The sequence below is a fragment of the Canis lupus genome, chromosome 7 (assembly GCF_003254725.2).
Source record: "Canis lupus dingo isolate Sandy chromosome 7, ASM325472v2, whole genome shotgun sequence".
Classification (NCBI taxonomy): domain Eukaryota; kingdom Metazoa; phylum Chordata; class Mammalia; order Carnivora; family Canidae; genus Canis; species Canis lupus.
In genome coordinates this window covers 20,210,025-20,228,146 of record NC_064249.1, presented here as the reverse complement: position 1 = coordinate 20,228,146, position 18,122 = coordinate 20,210,025, and the positions used below count along the sequence as shown (strand labels likewise).

General features: G+C 39.1%; 1 protein-coding gene across 6 annotated transcripts in view; it reads left to right on the top strand.

Moving 5' to 3' along the window:
• SOAT1 (sterol O-acyltransferase 1) overlaps nt 1-18,122 on the top strand; it is a 74,458-nt gene that overhangs the window by 39,908 nt on the left and 16,428 nt on the right. For all 6 annotated transcript variants that reach the window (XM_025430150.3, XM_025430151.3, XM_049112178.1 and 3 more), the window contains 2 exons: nt 15,644-15,792; nt 16,974-17,033. In XM_025430150.3, coding sequence (XP_025285935.1) covers nt 15,644-15,792; nt 16,974-17,033 — 209 coding nt within the window. The remainder of the gene's footprint in view (nt 1-15,643; nt 15,793-16,973; nt 17,034-18,122) is intronic.

The following is an 18,122-nucleotide window of genomic DNA, read 5'->3' as shown; positions in this document are numbered from 1 at the left end:
AGCAGAACTTGATTTTGGTGAACTGTGATATGGTTGAATGTGTCTGTATGAGTATCTGTGCAAGTGCTTTATGAAAGGATCTATCACCTATCATGGTTTATAGTGAATAATAGTAAATAATATGTCTGCAGTAAATCTAGAATTTGATTCCTGTTGTTAGGGAGTGCATGGCTTGAGCAGAAGTATGGAGGTAGAAAACTTAGACTGTCTGGGAAATGCTATTTTATTGGCATCTGTGTGTCTGTTGGGGCATGACAGAAAGAAAAATATAGTTGGAAAATGGACTAGATTGTAAAGCATTTTTTTCTCTACCTTCATGCCCTGTTCACAAAGCTCTTTTTACTTGAAACCTTCTCTAACTTCCTGTTTCACCAGTCAAAATACTGTATATCCTTCCAATTCTGGCTAAAATGTGACTGCTTCTGTAGTTTGCTAAATAGTAGCTTGAAGTGATGTCTTTATACTTCTAAGAACTTAGGGTATACTCTTAGTATATACTCTGTATTTATTACACAGTGTTTTGTTATGAATGAATCACGAAAATTCTTTTGGTGAACTTATAGGTGATTTGACTTAGGAATGTTTTAATTGACAATTTGATACCAAATGAGATTGAACATCTTGGCATTATTTATTACTTGGAACGTTTTTGAGGGAGATACACCAGGAATGCTATTTTGATAGCAAAGTTGATAATATGTAGAGTTTAGATACGAGACAAGATAGGAAGCTGTTGTAATTGCTTAATATTCTAGACTGGCTAACCAGGCAGGGAGGAGAAGGGAACTAACTACATTTAGAAGTCCTGTTATGGGCTAGGTCTTGTACTAGGTGCTTTGTATACATATACATATACATATACACATACATATGTGTATGTATGTGTATATGTATATGTATGTATATATTTTAAGATTTATTTATTTAAGAGAGAGCAAGTTAGAGTGAGCATGAGAAGGGGGAGGGTCAGGATCCTTTGGTGGCTCAGCGGTTTAGCGCCTGCCTTTGGCCCAGGGCGTGATCCTCGGGTCCTGGGATTGAGTCCCGCATCGGGCTCCCTGCGTGGAGCCTACTTCTCCTTCTGCCTATGTCTTTGCCTCTCTGTGTGTCTCTCATGAATACATGGAATCTTAAAAAAAAAAAAAAAAAAATAGAGGGAGGGTCAGAGAGAGAAGCAGACTCCCCACTGAGCAGGGAGTCTGACATGGGCTTGATCCCAGGACCCCTGGATCATGATCTGAGCTGAAGGCAGATGCCTAACCGACTAAGCTGTCCAGGTGCCCCTACATACATAATTTTATTAAATTCTCCCATTTACAAGAGCAATCTCTAAGTGGTTACATTTCATTGTTGTTTTTTATGGGTTATTTACTAATGTGAACAACTATGGAGGTTGACAGGTATGTGAATATTGTTCAGAGCCATGAAATTTACTTGTTCTTGTTTTTTAGAGAAGGGGAGGGGCAGAGGGAGAAGGAGAGAGACAGTCTTAAGTAAGCTCTGTGCAGATGTGGAGTCCAAGGCAGGGCTCAATCTTAAGACCCTGATGGGATGATGACTTGAGCAGAAATCAAGAGTTGGATGCTTAACCTGACAGAGCCACCTAGCTTCTCCTAGAAATAATTTTTAAAACAAATGAAAATCAAAACTCTTTCTAGTCATTTGTAATTTGGAGTCATGCTCTGACCCAGTTCACTCAACTACATTGGACCATCTTCACCTAATCTTAAAGGTGCGAACATGGGACTAGCTATCCCCAGGGTTCCCTTCAACTCTTAGTAGTTGGTGTCATTGAGTAGCTAACCTAAACTTTGCTCCTGATTCACTATATTCCTGGTATAAAGGAAATGGGTAACTCTTTCAGCTCCACAAAATTGGAGTTGTCAAGTAAAATATGTTTAGTTAAATTTGAATTTCAGATAAATAACTTTTTAGTCATTATGCAAAATATTCAAGATAGAATTAGACTAAAAAAAAGTCATTTATCAAATTCACATTTAACTAGGTGTCCGGGATGCCTGGGTGGCTCAGTGGTTGAGCGCCTGCCTTTGGCCCAGGGCATGATCCTGGAGACCTGGGATCGAGTCCCACATCAGGCTCCCTGCATGGAGCCTGCTTCTCTCTCTGCCTATGTCTCTGCCTGTGTATGTGTCTCTCATGAATAAAATAAATAAATAAATAAATAAAATAACTAGGTGTCCTACATACATATTTGCTAAACTGGCAACCAACAAAGAACTCTCTGAAGGTTAAGATGTATAGATAGAAGAGCTCATATTAAAGAAAGGTGTGAAAAAGTTGTCAAATACTGAGTAGGCTCTTTAGTCTGAAGGGTAGACAAACAAGGGGGGTGGAGATGATGATGATGAAATTAGTGGTTTGAACTGATTGAATATATTAAAGGTCACGATTAGGTCCAAATGCTATCATAAAAAAGTTTAAGTCTTTAATTAAAAAATCTGGTGCTAGTGAGATTATACAACTTATATAGACTTTATTCATGACCTTTTGAAGTCCTTAGAATTGTGTTGTAACAAGACTTAAAAGCTCTTGGAACAGTCCACGGGAAATTCAGGTGATTAAATCCCAAACAATTTACTATTATTTTATCTATTAACTTTAACATTTTGTTAATGAAATTATTTGAAACTATTTCTTTGGTTGCAAATAAAAGAAACCTACTTGAGCTTATTTAAGTATAAAAGGAAACATTTGAAAGATTTTAATGTAGCTCATTGAATCCTAGAAGTTGAACACTTACGCTTTGAAAATGGAAAGCCTTTAATAGCAAGAGTTCAGGTATTTCTGAATTTTTCAGTTAATCAGGTTTTCAGTCCCTCATTTTAAGCTTAGAGTTTCAGAGTTATGAGAGAGAAAATTGGATTTTGGCCAGAAGGGCAGGGCCACACAGTACAGCTCTGGTCTAGACACCAGGCTCCTGTCCTTGAAGCAAGCACTTTTCCAGAGAAAAGTGAATGTGAGAAGAGGTAAAAGGGAGTACTATCAATATTTGTAGAACTTTTATTAATGCACACAACTTTATAGAGGGAATACTAGGTCTAATGTGAGGAATGAATAATTACTTCCTATTTCTGTTTCTTAAAAGCATTTATTGCGACATAGTTCATTTCCTTCTGGTGTAGCATTTAAAATACTGTCTTACACGTCAGTACCTTATGCTGTTGCCTAACTATTAAATCAGCAAACTGTAATGAGTAAGGCTCAGATGTCATGTCTGCATGATATGAAGAGGACTTCTCTTTATGGTTTATTGCTCAATCAAGTAACCTCTTTAAAACAGTATTTGGGGGACGCCTGGGTGGCTCAGCGGTTTAGAGCCTGCTTTCGGCCCAGGGCGTGATCCTAGAGTCCTGGAATCAAGTCCTACATCGGGCTTCCTGCCCGGAGCCTGCTTTTCCCTCTGCCTATCTCTGTCTCTGTGTCTCTGTCTCTCTCTGTGTGTCTCTCATGAATTAAAAAAAAGAAAATCTTTAAAACAGTATTTGGATAATGCCAATCTATTTCATTTATTGGCAGACTGCTGGAGAGATAAGCCTAAGTCTTTTCTGCCAAGAAATTCTTTGGTTATTGTATATGTTGAAGTTAGGTTGTGCTGTAGTAGATAAACTCACATAATTGTGTCTTGAACAATAGATATGTATTGCTGTCTCTTGTAAATGATCTAGAAGTGGGAAATCTAGAACAGTCATGGTGACTCTGTGGCCCTGCAGAACCTGGTCCCTTCTACCTCTGTGCTTTACATTTTGTAGGCTGTGATCCTCCTTTTCATTGTACAGATGACTTACAGCCATTTCATCTGAGTTTCAAGGAGCAGATTGAGTTAGGAAAAGAAGTGAGTTGACAATTGACAGCCTTTACTACTGTCCATTCTGCTTTCCTGCTCTCAGTCTTCTGATAAGTCTTCTTTTGGCTGTGTCAATGGGACTGTATCCTTCTGATATTTCCCTTTCTGCCTTTTTTCATTTTGCATAGATAGATAGATAGATAGATAGATAGATAGATAGATAGATAGATAGATATAGATACATAGATAGATAGATATATCTGTCTCCAGTCTCCTTCCATGAACCTTGGGAAAATCAGTTTATTGTTCTTTATGATTTCATCACTTACAAAATGCAAAAAGGTGCCTCTCCTATTGCCCTCTTAGGAATGATCAGTAGTAACTAGCTCCATAAATTACCTACTTGATTCCTTTGTCAGGCACTATGTAAGGTGCTGGGATTCTTAAGAAGTCATGGTTTCCATCCTCATGCCAGCTAAGAACACCATGTATAATATGGATAAACAAGAGGAAACAACTGAATTAGATACTTTGAACATGTTCTTTGAAAACTGTGAAGTGATGTTAGTGTAAGTGTTTGTAATAAGAAATTACATAATTTTAGAAATGCATTGAAGACCTTACAGGTGGTAGTTACCCTTTATTTTATGTTTTTTTTTTAAACATTTTATTTATTTATTCATAGAGACAGAGAGAGAGAGATGCAGAGACACAGGCAGAGGGAGAAGCAGGCTCCATGCAGGGATTCCGATGTGGGACTCAATCCTGGGTCTCTGGGATCATGCCCTGGACTGAAGGTGGCGCTAAACCCGCTGAGCCACCAGGGCTGCCCCCTTTATTTTATGTTAATGAGAATCCAAAACATCAAAACTAGTCCAATGTTAATACTCTGCATATTGCTGATTGAGGAACATTTTGGTTTTGCCCCCACCCCCAGTATTTTGTTTTCCTTCTTCCCTCATAGACACAGATCCACATAGACAGTGTAGATATATGTCGACATGTACATCATAGGTATGTCGGCAAAATCAGCTTCAGTTTATATGTTCAGTTATATATTTTTAAGCATTATTTTGTGGGTTTTTTGTGTTAAAAGATTCTTTGAAAATGTGATATTAAAATGATATCACAATCATTTTATGAATATTATTTGTTAACTACTAGGAATGTATTTTTACTAGTCTCTGGTTTTCTAGCATTTAACAATGGCTGAATGAGGGAGATTGGTAGAGATGATGAGAAATGGCAAATATATCAATTAGATAAGATGAGGGAGCTGGGAGCTCTCTGAGTAAATGAAGATAAATAAATGTGTTTTGGGGCAGCCCCGGTGGTTCAGCGGTTTAGCGCCGCCTTCAGTCCAGGGTGTGATCCTGGAGACCTGGGATCAAGCCCCGCATCAGGCTCCCTGTATGGAGCCTGCTTCTCCCTCTGCCTGTGTCTCTGCTTCTCTCTCTCTCTCTCTGTCTCTGTGTCTCTCATGAATAAATTAAAAAAAAAAAAATTAAAAAAAAATAAATGTGTTTTGGCTCAGTTTGAATTGGTAATAATATGATGTCAGGAATATCATAGTCTAAGTTAAGTTGAGAGACAGCTCGGGATGAATTTTATTTTAAATAAAAAGGGCTTATAATTTAGAGCTCTGATTTCATTAGTTGCCAGATTATCAAAACCTTTGGCTTTGTATATTAAAGATTATGCAATAGTTATACTCAAGATTTCTAAACAGGTTTTTTGTTAATACTGAGGAAGAATTTATTACAATGCACTATTTATGACTGTTAATCTCTTTTACATGATGTAGTCAAATGAAATGTTTGTGAGAGGACTAATGTATTAGATTACCTGCTATTTTCAGGCTACATGTACATTTTTTACTCTTTTTTTTAGGTTTTGCTTTTTTGGCTTATGGTACTACTAATCATATAGAAAATAAATATTTTAAAAAAGATTTTATTTATTCGTTCATGAGAGACATCAAGAGAGGCAGAGACACAGGCAGAGGGAGAAGCAGGCTCCATGCAGGGAGCCCGCTGTGGGACTTAATCCCGGGACTCCAGGATCACGCCCTGGGCCAAAGGCAGGCGCTCAACTGCTGAGCCACCCAGCTGTCCCCAGAAAATATTTTAGATCAAGTACAGTGGAAAGCAATATAATGTTACATGAACTCTGAGTCCTGTAGACTCAGGGTTCTAATCGTAATTCTGCTTGCAAGTTCTTTGTGAGACCTTGGGCAAGTCACATTACTTGATTTGTTCAAGTTTAGATCTCAGTAAAATACGAATTATGTTGTCTATTTCACAAAGATTGTTTTAAAACCAGAACTAACATATAAAAGCCCCCAACACAGTATTTGGCATATAGCAGTCACAGACATTGGATAAATCACAACCATTACCAACAATAGCAACGATAGTGATTTTTAGTTCCTTTTCCTTCCTAGCTTTTATTTTATTTTATTTTTAATTTTTATTTATTTATGATAGAGAGAGAGAGAGAGGCAGAGACACAGGCAGAGGGAGAAGCAGGTTCCATGCACCAGGAGCCCGACGTGGGATTCGATCCCGGGTCTCCAGGATCGCGCCCTGGGCCAAAGGCAGGCGCCAAACCGCTGCACCACCCAGGGATCCCATCCTTCCTAGCTTTTAGAAAGAAACCAGGGCTAGGAAGCTCTTTTAGACAAGTACTTTCTGCTTTGTGATAGACATTGAGTAAAGTCAGCGGTGGTGTGAGTAGGAGTTTCAGTGCCAGAGGTTTCAAAAGCTGTTTGGAAATAGACTTAACGGTGGTGTGAGTAGGAGTTTCAGTGCCAGAGGTTTCAAAAGCTGTTTGGAAATAGACTTAACGCCTACAGTCTTGCCAGTTGCTTTGCTGAGAGCTAGATTTTCAGTGGTTAACAAAAAGACATGCTGTTTAAAGTCAGGTGGTGGAGGCAGACCTTAAGACATCACAGAACAGAAATATATGGATTTTCAGATTGTATTAAGTGCAATGAAAAGCAAATAAGATGCAGTAGCTTTAAAGTGAATTATTAGGGGAAACCTCTCTTTCTTTCTCTTTTTTTAAAGATTTTATTTATTCTTGAGAGACATAGAGAAAGAGGCAGAGATATAGGCAGAGGGAGAAGCAGGCTCCCTGCAGGGAGTCTGATTTGGGACTCGATCCCAGGACCCTGGGATCATGGCCTGAGCCAAAGACAGACGCTACACGCTGAGGCACCCAGGTGCTCCAGGGGAAACTTCTCTTGAGTTAATTAAGTTTAAAACCTAAACATTGTATTACGTATTCTGTTTTGTTACCTGTTTTGCCCAAAAAGGTCTGGTTTCTGGTTCCATGCCAGTGTGAGGTTAGAAGATTCTCTGTCATTAGCTCACGGACTAGCAGTGATAGGACATAGTACAGTCAGAATATAATTTTTCATACACCGCACTCAGTACACGTTTTCAGTTTGTGTTTCTTTCTGTCTACTTTTTTTTTCATGCTTCTGTGCCTTTGAAAGGATGATTTTTTAATCTATTCATAAATGACCCTGCTCTTTCCTCATTTTTAGGACTCCGGTCAAGGTAACCTCTACTTGGAAAGCTCTTTTGAAGATTTCTTTCTAAAATGCAAAACATGTTTTTAAAACTTGTGTTTAAACCATCATTGGTTTCCAGTTGCCCTTAGGAGAAAATGAAAAGTTCTTAAAGTGGCCTAAAGGTCTGTCGTGCTCTATCTATTCCGTTTGCTTCTTCAGCCTCATCTCTGATTACTTGTGAGTGTCTTCACTAAGTTTTCGGACCATAGGATCTTTGCTTCATGGTGCTTGTTTCCCATTCTTAGAATATTAGAGGTTGTCCACTTCAGCTGTTTCTTTCAGAGGGGAGAGGGGTAGGGGGATGGGCAAAATGGGTGAAAAGGAGAAGGAGCTGCGGGCTTCCAGTTTGTGGAATAAGTCAGGGGAATAAAAGGCACAGGGTAGAGAATATTATAGTCTGTGGTATATTGTAAAAGTGTTACATAGTGACAGATGGTAGCGACCCTTGTGAGGGTAGCATAACATACGGAGTTGTTGAATTGGAGTTGTTGAATTGCTATGTTGTCCACCCCAAAGTAATGTAACATTATGTGTGAACTATACTCAAATAAAAATTTTTTTTAAAAAATGACGTTTCTCAGGATGCCTGGGTGGCTCAGATGGTTAAGTGTCTGCCTTCAGTTCAGGTTGTGATCTCAGGGTCCTGGGATTGAGCCCCAAGTCAGGCGCCCTGCTCATTGGGGCGTCTGCTTGTCCTTCCCCACTGTCAGGGCTTAACTTGCCCTGTCTCACTCTCTCAAATGAGTAAATCTTTTTAAAAAATGACGTTTCTTGGGATGCCTGGTGTGTTATTCGGTTGGGTGTCCGACTCTTGATTTTGGCTCAGCTCATGTTTCAGGGTTGAGTGAATAAGCCCTGCACCAGAGGTTTCTTTGAGCTTTAAAATATAGGGATTAGGCACCTTGCTTTTCTTAATTTCTTTGGTCGTCCTTCTGTCTATCTGTCAGCATGCTTGGACAGTCGTAATCCATGGGCTGAATGAATTAATAGAAATGAGCTTGAGAAGTTAAGCAAATTAGAAAGCCTGTTAACACTTCAACCGCCTTTTCAGGTTCTGATATCAATTAGGTTATTCAGACTTATAGTGCTCTCATTGTGAAGTTTTAATTTTTTCTTTTTAAGATTTTATTTTTTTTGAGAGAGCACGAGAGAACACAAGCAGGGGGAGGGGAGGAGGGAGAAGCAGACTCCCTGGTGAGCAGGGAGCTTGACCATCTCAGGACCCCAAGATTGTGACCTGAACCATCCCAGGACACTAAGATCATGACCTGAGCCAAAGGCGGATGCTTAACCTACTAAGCCACTGAGGTGCCCCTGTGAAGTCTAATTAATGACCGTTTCATATTATGGAAGAACTCTGAAAGCAGAGTAGAGGACTGTTTGTGTAGTATTTTTCTATATTTCCTCGTTTAAGGGGGAGTGACAGTAATAAGCAGTCACTGTTTATTTTCATCAGTATTTGGATACATGAAAGGAGGAGGCTAAGAAAACTTGGTGCCCACAATAAGGTTCTTCCTTGTGTCCTGGTGGCAGCGGCTTCTGTGCACTTTAATTCCTCAGAAAAAGAGAAATCTCAGCATTAAGAAATGAATATTAGGCATCTGGGTAGTATAATGCCATGGACAGGAATGTGGTCAGTTTGAATAGTTATCTTTTAATAGTTGCATTGCAGTGACTTGGAGCATTATGCTAAGCGAAATAAGTTAGAGAAAGATATTCCATTTATGAATTTAAGAAACAAAACGAACAAAGGGGAAAAAGAGAGAAGCAAACCAAGAAACAGATTCTTAACTATAGCGAACACACTGATGGTTACCAGAGGGAAAATGGGAGAGGGGTTGGTTTAAATAGGTGAGGGAGGGATCCCTGGGTGGCGCAACGGTTTGGCGCCTGCCTTTGGCCTGGGGCGCGATCCTGGAGACCCGGGATCGAGTCCCACGTCGGGCTCCCATGCATAGAGCCTGCTTCTCCCTCTGCCTGTGTCTCTGCCTCTCTCTCTCTCTCTCTCTCTCTCTCTCTCTCTCTGTGACTATCATAAATAAATAAAAAAAAAAAAGGTGATGGAGATTAAGGAGGGTACTTGATGAGCACCAGGTGATGTATGGAAATATTGAATCATTATATTGTACACCTGAAACTAGTTAACTGGAATTTAAAATCTATAAAAAATAGTTATAGCATGGTTTTTATTGTACCTTGTTTTTTTCTTCATTGGTTAGCTCTCACTGGGTTGGAGCAACAAGTATCTATAGGGTGATAACTGTCAGATACTGCCCTGGGCGTTTTTTGCAGGGGATTTATTTTGGGGCTTTTCTTAAAATTCCCACAACAGTTTATTTAGTAAGTTAGATGTTATTTGTCTCAATGTTGCACATGAGTAACTGCTCTTAAAAGTGATATAGCTTGTCTGGCCACACTCAAGCGGTGGAGTAGAATTTGATTCCAGGTCAAAACTAAAAACTTGTATTTCTTGTATTTCTTTCACTACTTTATTACTCAGCATTAAAGACATCATTTTCCTCCCCGCATATAAACTTTGCTACAGGAAAAGGAAACACAAATTAATCATATTAAAATGAGTCCCTTTTTAGCTCAGCATCCCCCAGAAGTATTCTGTCCGGGGTGTGAGAGGTTGTGATCATAGATAGCGGGTGGAGGCAGTTGTGAAAGACTTGACATCTACGCCACCTTTTACTGGCCCTCCCACTATTAAGATACCTGTGAACTTAAATTTAAAAAAATAGTAAAAATAGAAAATCACACACACATATACACACACACAAATAACATAGATTTCTTCAAATACTAGCATTACTCAGTATTAATTGAGGGGAGAGGGGCCTTACATGACAGGGTGGGGAAATGTTGGCAAGGGCGGGTGGACATCTAGGTTCCCACACCAGTCTACTTCTGGTTCTTGCATCAGTGACCAGCCAGGCTATGTAACTTTATATCCTTAAACCTCTGACCCCCAGCTTTCTAAAAGGTACTCCATAGAATGCTACATTAAAAAAGAAAAAAAGAGAGATACTTGTGACTTTTATTCTTTTACTTTCTCTCTTCCCTTTCTCCATTCTCATGTCATTCTGCCACTTTTGTGGTGTTCTCTGCACCATTAATAATTTATGTCTTTGCTCACTGATGGACGGTGAGCTCAGAGCAGGGCTGTGTGTATCTTGTTCACCACCCTAGGTGCTGAATCAAAGTACTCCCTGTCATCCAGGTCTGCTTAGTTCCTGGGATTGGATAGTGGGTTGGGTAACAAAGGATACTCTTTATTTCTGGAGTGACTGGAAGAGAAGAAAAGGTAGGAGTTTTGGAGTATGGAGAAGAAGGAAGGGAAATAGAGGGAAGGGGAAAAGAAAAGGATATGGTTGATAAGGGAGGGTGGGGGTGGGGAGGTTGTTGTAGGTTTTCTCACTATAGGACTGGAAGCTGCAAGCTCTGGAGTGTAAGGCAAAGGCTTGTATGCAGGTGAGTTGTGTGTAAGGCCAAGAGCTTGTGCCAGAGGATACTGACTGTGCTCTCTTTACCTTGAGTGGATTTTAACAGCTTTTACTGACACTTACATAACATTTATTATGATTTTTTCTTCATGCTTCTCTTCTACTTAAGTCAATAGTTAATTGGGAAGGAGACTGATTGCAGAGTATGAGGAATCCTAGCTAAAATAAAGAGGTTTGACTTCTTTGCCACATCTTAAGACTCTAGGCCTCTTTTATAATGCTGAGTAAAATTTCAGTGGACTGATAGGAGTAGGGAGCAAAGTGTTAAGACCTTACATGGTGTTGCGCCCTCCCCCATCACCTTTCCTTCTTTACTTTTTATTATTTTTAAACTTTTAAAAAGCAGGCGCTATGTCCAGTGTGGGGCTTGAACACGACCTTGAGATCAAAAGTCACTTGCTCTGCCAACTGAGCCAACCAGGTGTCCTACTCCCTCCTCCTTTTCTGACAGCTCTTACCACTCCTCTTCAGCTATGACTTCCCTGCTTCCTTACTGTTTCTCAAAACTGCCCAGGGTTCCTGCCTCAGGGCTTTTTACACTTCATGCTTTTTTTCTGTCTGCTACTTTTCCCACAGATATCCATCCACTAACTTGCCCTCTTACCTTCTTCAAATCTCCAGTGTCAAGCTCCAGTGTCTTTGAGGCTTTCCTTGACCTCTGTGAAAAACACCTTCCCCCGCCCCCTACACCTCTGCCCTATTTCTTTCTGTAACATCAGATGGCATTCTATCTGTCCTGTCTACCCTCACTGGAATTTTAAGTTTCATGAAGACTGGGACTTGGTTTATATCTTTAGTGCCTAGAACAGTGCCCAGAATAAGCGCTTCTCTTCTGTAGGGAACAACATTTTTGTAACAGGCTGGGGAAAAAAAACTTTATCAATCTGTCCAAATCTAGAGATTAGAGAAAGCACCTCTTTTTTTTTTTTTTTTTTTTTTTTTTGGTTTTGTTTTTTGTTGTTGTAGTATCCTTTTTTTTTTTTTTTTTAAGATTATATTTATTTATTCATGAAAGACACAGATTGAGAGAGGCAGACACACAGGCAGAGGGAGAAGCAGGCTCCATACAGGGAGCCTGATGTGGGACTCAGTCCCAGGTCTCCAGGATCAGGCCCTGGGCCAAAGGCAGGCAGGCACTCAACCGCTGAGCCACCCAGGCGTCCCTGGAGAAGTATCCTACTCAAAAATGTCAAAATGTGAGGATAGACGTATAATTGAAATGAACAGATAAAAGAACTAAAATAAGGTGTTGCTAGGTAACCTTAATCTGAAAAAATAGGGCAACCTGGGTGGCTCAGTGGTTTAGCACCGCCTTTGGCCTAGGATGTGATCCTGGAGACCTGGGATCGAGTCCCATGTCAGGCTCACTGCTTGGAGCCTGCTTTCTCCCTCTGCCTGTATCTGTGCCTCTCTCTCTCTCTCTGTGTGTGTCTCAGGAATAAATTTAAAAAAATAAGAAAAAATAATTCTATAAAAACTATTTCTTCTAGGGAACATAGATCCTCTATATTTTGTCCTTAAAACCAACCTGTGTTGTTCACATTTCCTTTTTTGGCTAATACTTTCCCATCACTGCTTTTCATCATATTTGTCTCTACTGCTTTCCACTTAATTCTTTCTGTGTTTTTGAGGTTTCAGCTCAACTCCTAGCTCAAAAAAGATACTTCTAGTCATCACCTAGTTGCTTTCTTTGTTTGCTAATCTCCTGAATATTGCTCAAGTGACACTTAGGTAGTCTACTGTGTATTGTTTATATGTGTATATCTTGTATTTTCCATCTGTCTGCCTTTTTGTGAGAGCTAGGATTGTATTGTAATCTCACTTCCCAGGACCCAAACTGCAAACAGCAGTTTTGATGCAGATTGACTGGATTTGAGGACTAGAGGGGGTCCCACAGGACCAGCCAAGAGGGTCCTTGGCTTTGTGCAGAATAGAAATCAAACATCAGTCAAAGAGTAAGTGAGAGCCGAAGTTTATCGAAAACACAGAGGATGTAGATACTGACAGTGTCTGGAAGACTTGGAAAGAAAAGAGGAGTGAGTCTTGTCTTTGATTGGGGTCTGGGGCTTTTATGGAGGATTGTGGTCTGGTGACATATCTTCTCAGGCATTCAGGAACACACGTTTGGGTGACTTAGAACACCTATGCCCTGGAGTCCAGGGGTCTTGGAAAACTGTTCATGATAGGTTCATGATGACCTTGCCTGGTCACTCCTTAATTGTTAATCTATTGTGCTGGAAAACTCCAAAGAAATCATTGACTCCTTGACCTATACAAGAAGGACATACATTATTTGTTTTATAAGGCGTGTGTATAAAGTGGGGGTGTAGGTCCTAGCAAGAATAGAAGCAGGAGAAAGCAACAAGGGAGTTTTTCATGGGGTTCTTTAGTTTCTGGTCTCAGTTGCAGAAGCCTTCATGTAGTTTCATTAGATATATTAGTATTTTTAGGCTTTACTTTAAAAGACTTAGTCGAACTCTTGGTATAACAGAACCTAGTGAAAGGCTACTTCCGATATTTTAGGTTCAGTCTAAACAGAGAAACAAGCATTTATTTCTTGAAACTTTTGTGAGACTTTGTTTTGCTTTATGCAGATGAGTCCTACCAATTTAAAAATACTCAAATATACAATTTGAATACCTATAGTAGGTGGCCTGTTAAGACCTGAAGAAATACTGTTTTGCTTCACATTTAAAAGAAACTGTGGCTGTATAAGTTTTAAGATGTTAAAAATAGTTTGGGACCAAAATATATAACTATGTTATGAAAGTGTATATGTGTTATATTTAGATAACTCTACAGCTGTGGAGTAGAATAAACATTATTGTATAAATGTTGGTATCATTCAGAAATGACAGGACCTAAAATATAAATGGTGGGTACTTGGGAGTGCAGGATTGGCAAGAGAAGAAAAGGGACTTGAATTATATAATGGTGATAGAATGCTGATGTTTTACTTTTTGTTCTTTGCCAGATAAAAATTGGAAGAGAAATAGACTGTCATTTTCACCATTTCTTTTACCTTGTTTTTATATATCTTTTTGTAGGAGTTCATTTAGTAGGGGATTCTTTGACATTTTGATTTATGCATAAAAGGGTCTAAATTTTTAAAAAGACATAAGTCATGGTGCTTTCTCAATAGCTATTTCTGAAACCATAGCTCAGCTCTAGAAATCATTTTGCTGTTTTAACTTACTGAATTAACATGGATTTCTTTTTTTTTTAAATAATAAATTTATTTTTATTGGTGTTCAATTTGCCAACATACAGAATAACACCCAGTGCTCATCCCGTCAAGTGCCCCCCTCAGTGCCCATCACCCATTCACCTCAACACCCCGCCCTCCTCCCCTTCCACCACCCCTAGTTCGTTTCCCAGAGTTAGGAGTCTTCATGTTCTGTCTCCCTTTCTGATATTTCCTACCCATTTCTTCTCCCTTTCCTTCTATTCCCTTTCACTATTATTTATATTCCCCAAATGAATGAGACCATATAATGTTTGTCCTTCTCCAATGGACTTATTTCACTCAGCATAATACCCTCCAGTTCCATCCACATTGAAGCAAATGGTGGGTGTTTGTCATTTCTAATGGCTGAGTAATATTCCATTGTATACATATACCACATCTTCTTTATCCATTCATCTTTCGATGGACACCGAGGCTCCTTCCACAGTTTGGCTATTGTGGACATTGCTGCTATAAACATCGGGGTGCAGGTGTCCCGGCATTTCATTGCATCTGCATCTTTGGGGTAAATCCCCAGCAGTGCAATTGCTGGGTCGTAGGGCAGGTCTATTTTGAGGAACCTCCACACAGTTTTCCAGAGTGGCTGCACCAGTTCACATTCCCACCAACAGTGTAAGAGGGTTCCCTTTTCTCCGCATCCTCTCCAACATTTGTTGTTTCCTGCCTTGTTAATTTTCCCCATTCTCACTGGTGTGAGATGGTGCCTCATTGTGGTTTTGATTTGTATTTCCCTGATGGCAAGTGATGCAGAGCATTTTCTCATCTGCTTGTTGGCCATGTCTGTGTCTTTCTCTGAGATTTCTGTTCATGTCTTTTGCCCATTTCATGGTTGGATTGTTTGTTTCTTTGGTGTTGAGTTTAATAAGTTCTTTATAGATCTTGGAAACTAGCCCTTTATCTGATACGTCATTGCAAAAATTCTCAACAAGATATTAGCCAATAGGATATAACAGTACATTAAGAAGATTATTCACCATGACCAAGTAGGATTTATTCCCAGGACACAAGGCTGGTTCAACACTCGTAAAACAATCAGTGTGATTCATCATATCAGCAAGAGAAAAACCAAGAACCATATGATCCTCTCAATAGATGCAGAGAAAGCATTTGACAAAATACAGCATCCATTCCTGATCAAAACTCTTCAGAGTGTAGGAATAGAGAGAACATTCCTCAACATCTTAAAAGCCATCTACGAAAAGCCCACAGCAAATATCATTCTCAATGGGGAAGCACTGGGAACCTTTCCCCTAAGATCAGGAACAAGACAGGGATGTCCACTCTCACCACTGCTATTCAACATAGTACTGGAAGTCCTAGCCTCAACAATCAGACAACAAAAATACATTAAAGGCATTCAAATTGGCAAAGAAGTCAAACTCTCCCTCTTTGCTGATGACATGATTTCTTTCGATCCAGCTCTATTTAAGAGAATCCTTTGGAAAAATATTAATAACCTGCAAGCATATATTAGTTCCTATTTTTTTTTATTTGTTCTAAAATTCTAGGAATTGAAGCCATTTTTTATGAAGGAAGTTGGAAGTCACTTTGATGATTTTGTGACCAATCTCATTGAAAAATCAACATCATTAGACAATGGTGGGTGTGCTATCACAAGCTTTTCTGTTCTTGAAGGGGAGAACAACCACAGAGCTAAGTAAGTATGAATTGCATTAGTTTCTTTTAGTGCCTACATACGTGTACTCTGATAATGCTCAGTGATCAGAATCTGAACTGCAGTAAAAATGCCTGGATTCACATCCTGGCACCACTTTTTATTAGCTCTGTGTTGCCTTGGGCAGATTCACCACTTGAAAGGAGGGTTTCTTCATTTTAATATGAAGATTATAACAAGCCTGTACCTCATTTAAGACGGTGCTGACTTATAAAAGAGCTGACACTTGCTGAGTGCTATACATTTAAACCAATGACCCGGTGACGTAGGTATGGTAACAGTCTGCTTGCGACAGATTAGGATACCAAAGCGTGGGACAGTTACCTGTCCAAGATTACACAGTGGGTATTGGAATCCAGAACCTTGCTCTGAAGCCCATGCTCTTTGCCTCATCATTATAGTGCCTCTCTATTGCACTCTATACAACACTTGTAATAAAGCACATATATGTTTGTAATTGGTCAGGCATCCAGAAAAACAGAGGGAAAGCTGTCAGAGGCTGATGTGTACCAATTTGCCATTCTGTGCTCTCCTCACTTTTATGCCCTGATGGTCTCTGGTAGTAATTCCTGTTTTGGAAGACTGTTTGGACCACTAATAGTTGACAAGTGTGGGTGGTCATGCAGAAAACCCTAAAGAAGATGATAATGCTAGATGTTTAAAATGTGAGATTTTAGTAACTGGAGGTAACCTTTAAGATCGGGAGGCTGTTGGGGATTGTTAGAAGTCCTTTAACATTAAGGAGATTATCATAAATTCTAGTGCCGTTTTAGAGGACAGACCAGTAACAACATGTGAACTGGAATATGGCTAGAGGACTACCTACGACTTTAGGGATGCTTAGGAGAGGGATGAGTGATTGTCAGTGTGTGATGCCAGGAATGCATTTCTGTAGGAGCTGGGCCTTTGAGTGCTGCTTGGTGAGAGGTGTGCCTGACATCTCTTCCTACCCAGATATGCATGTATCTACCTCATAGCATTGTTCAGGAGTAAATGAGATAATGCACATAAAACCCTTCACATAGAACCTGGGTCATAGTGAGAAGGTGCTTTATTAATGTTATATGCTGTAGTTGTTAATATTCTTTCTCTTACTCATAGGTTTAAATTTCTTAAAATACTTGAAGTATTTATATATTTTTTTAATTATTTGCTCTTCCTAGAGATTTGAGAGCACCTCCAGAACATGGAAAGATTTTTGTTGTGAGGCAATCTCTGTTAGAGTGAGTATTTTTAGTTTGCTTTTATTAATTATTAGTTTGAATTAAAAATTGTTCTGATTATTAAAATCACTGCTTAATCTGTGTGTTTTTTTTTTTTAAATGATTTTATTTATTTATTCATGAGAGACACACAGAGAGGCAGAGACATAGGCAAAGGGATAAACAGGCTCTCTGTGGGAAGCCTGATGCAAGACTCGATCCCAGGACCCTGGGATCACAACCTGAGCCAAAGGCAGACACTTTAGTCACTGAGTCATGAGGCATACTAATCTATGCATGTTTAATGAGTTTGTTCTGAATTCATATAAATCATCAGTTTTGATACATGTACATTCACCATCTCTTGCTCCTTCTTTGTGATGTTCTGGTTCTTTGGTGTCAAAGGAGGAGTTAGAGGTTAGTATGGTTATGTGCCTTCTGATAAATTCCTTGAAGTTGCGACTAGGGAATTGATTACCTAAAAAGCTAGAACAAAATTTTTCTCATTAGGTAAACCCCTTCACAAGAGTTTTGGTGTTGCTGCCTTCTTGGTATTTTATGTATTTTCCATCTCTTCTTTGGCTCCCCAGCTTCGAAGCTTGATAGTTTTCTCAGATTTACTTATTTTAGATTGTATGAATTCTATGAAAAAACTTAGGCAATGTAAATTAATTACGATCTCATTTGTGAACTGAAAAAGGTGTGCTTTGGGTAGGTAATGAATATTTCTTTTGTAATGTTCTTTGAGTAGATCATTTATTTGCTCAGTCATTCATTAGAATACTGCAGTAATTTCATCTGCATTAGGATAGGTCATCTGAAATAATTGGGCTGGTGAAAAACTATCTCAAATATTTTAATGTGCTTTTTAAAAAAATACACCTTATATTTATCAAAATTCACTGAGCCAACTTGATTTATATTTAATGAGAAGGCCACAGTTCTCTAAACATGTTACAATATGTAGAATACAGTTTTAGTGTTTTGCCACACTATTTGAAGAAATCTAACTTTTATTTATTTTTCTTTTATTAAATTAAAAAAAAAGATTTTATTTATTTGTCAGAGAGAGTGACAGAGAACACAAGTGGGGGGAGAAACAGGCAGAGG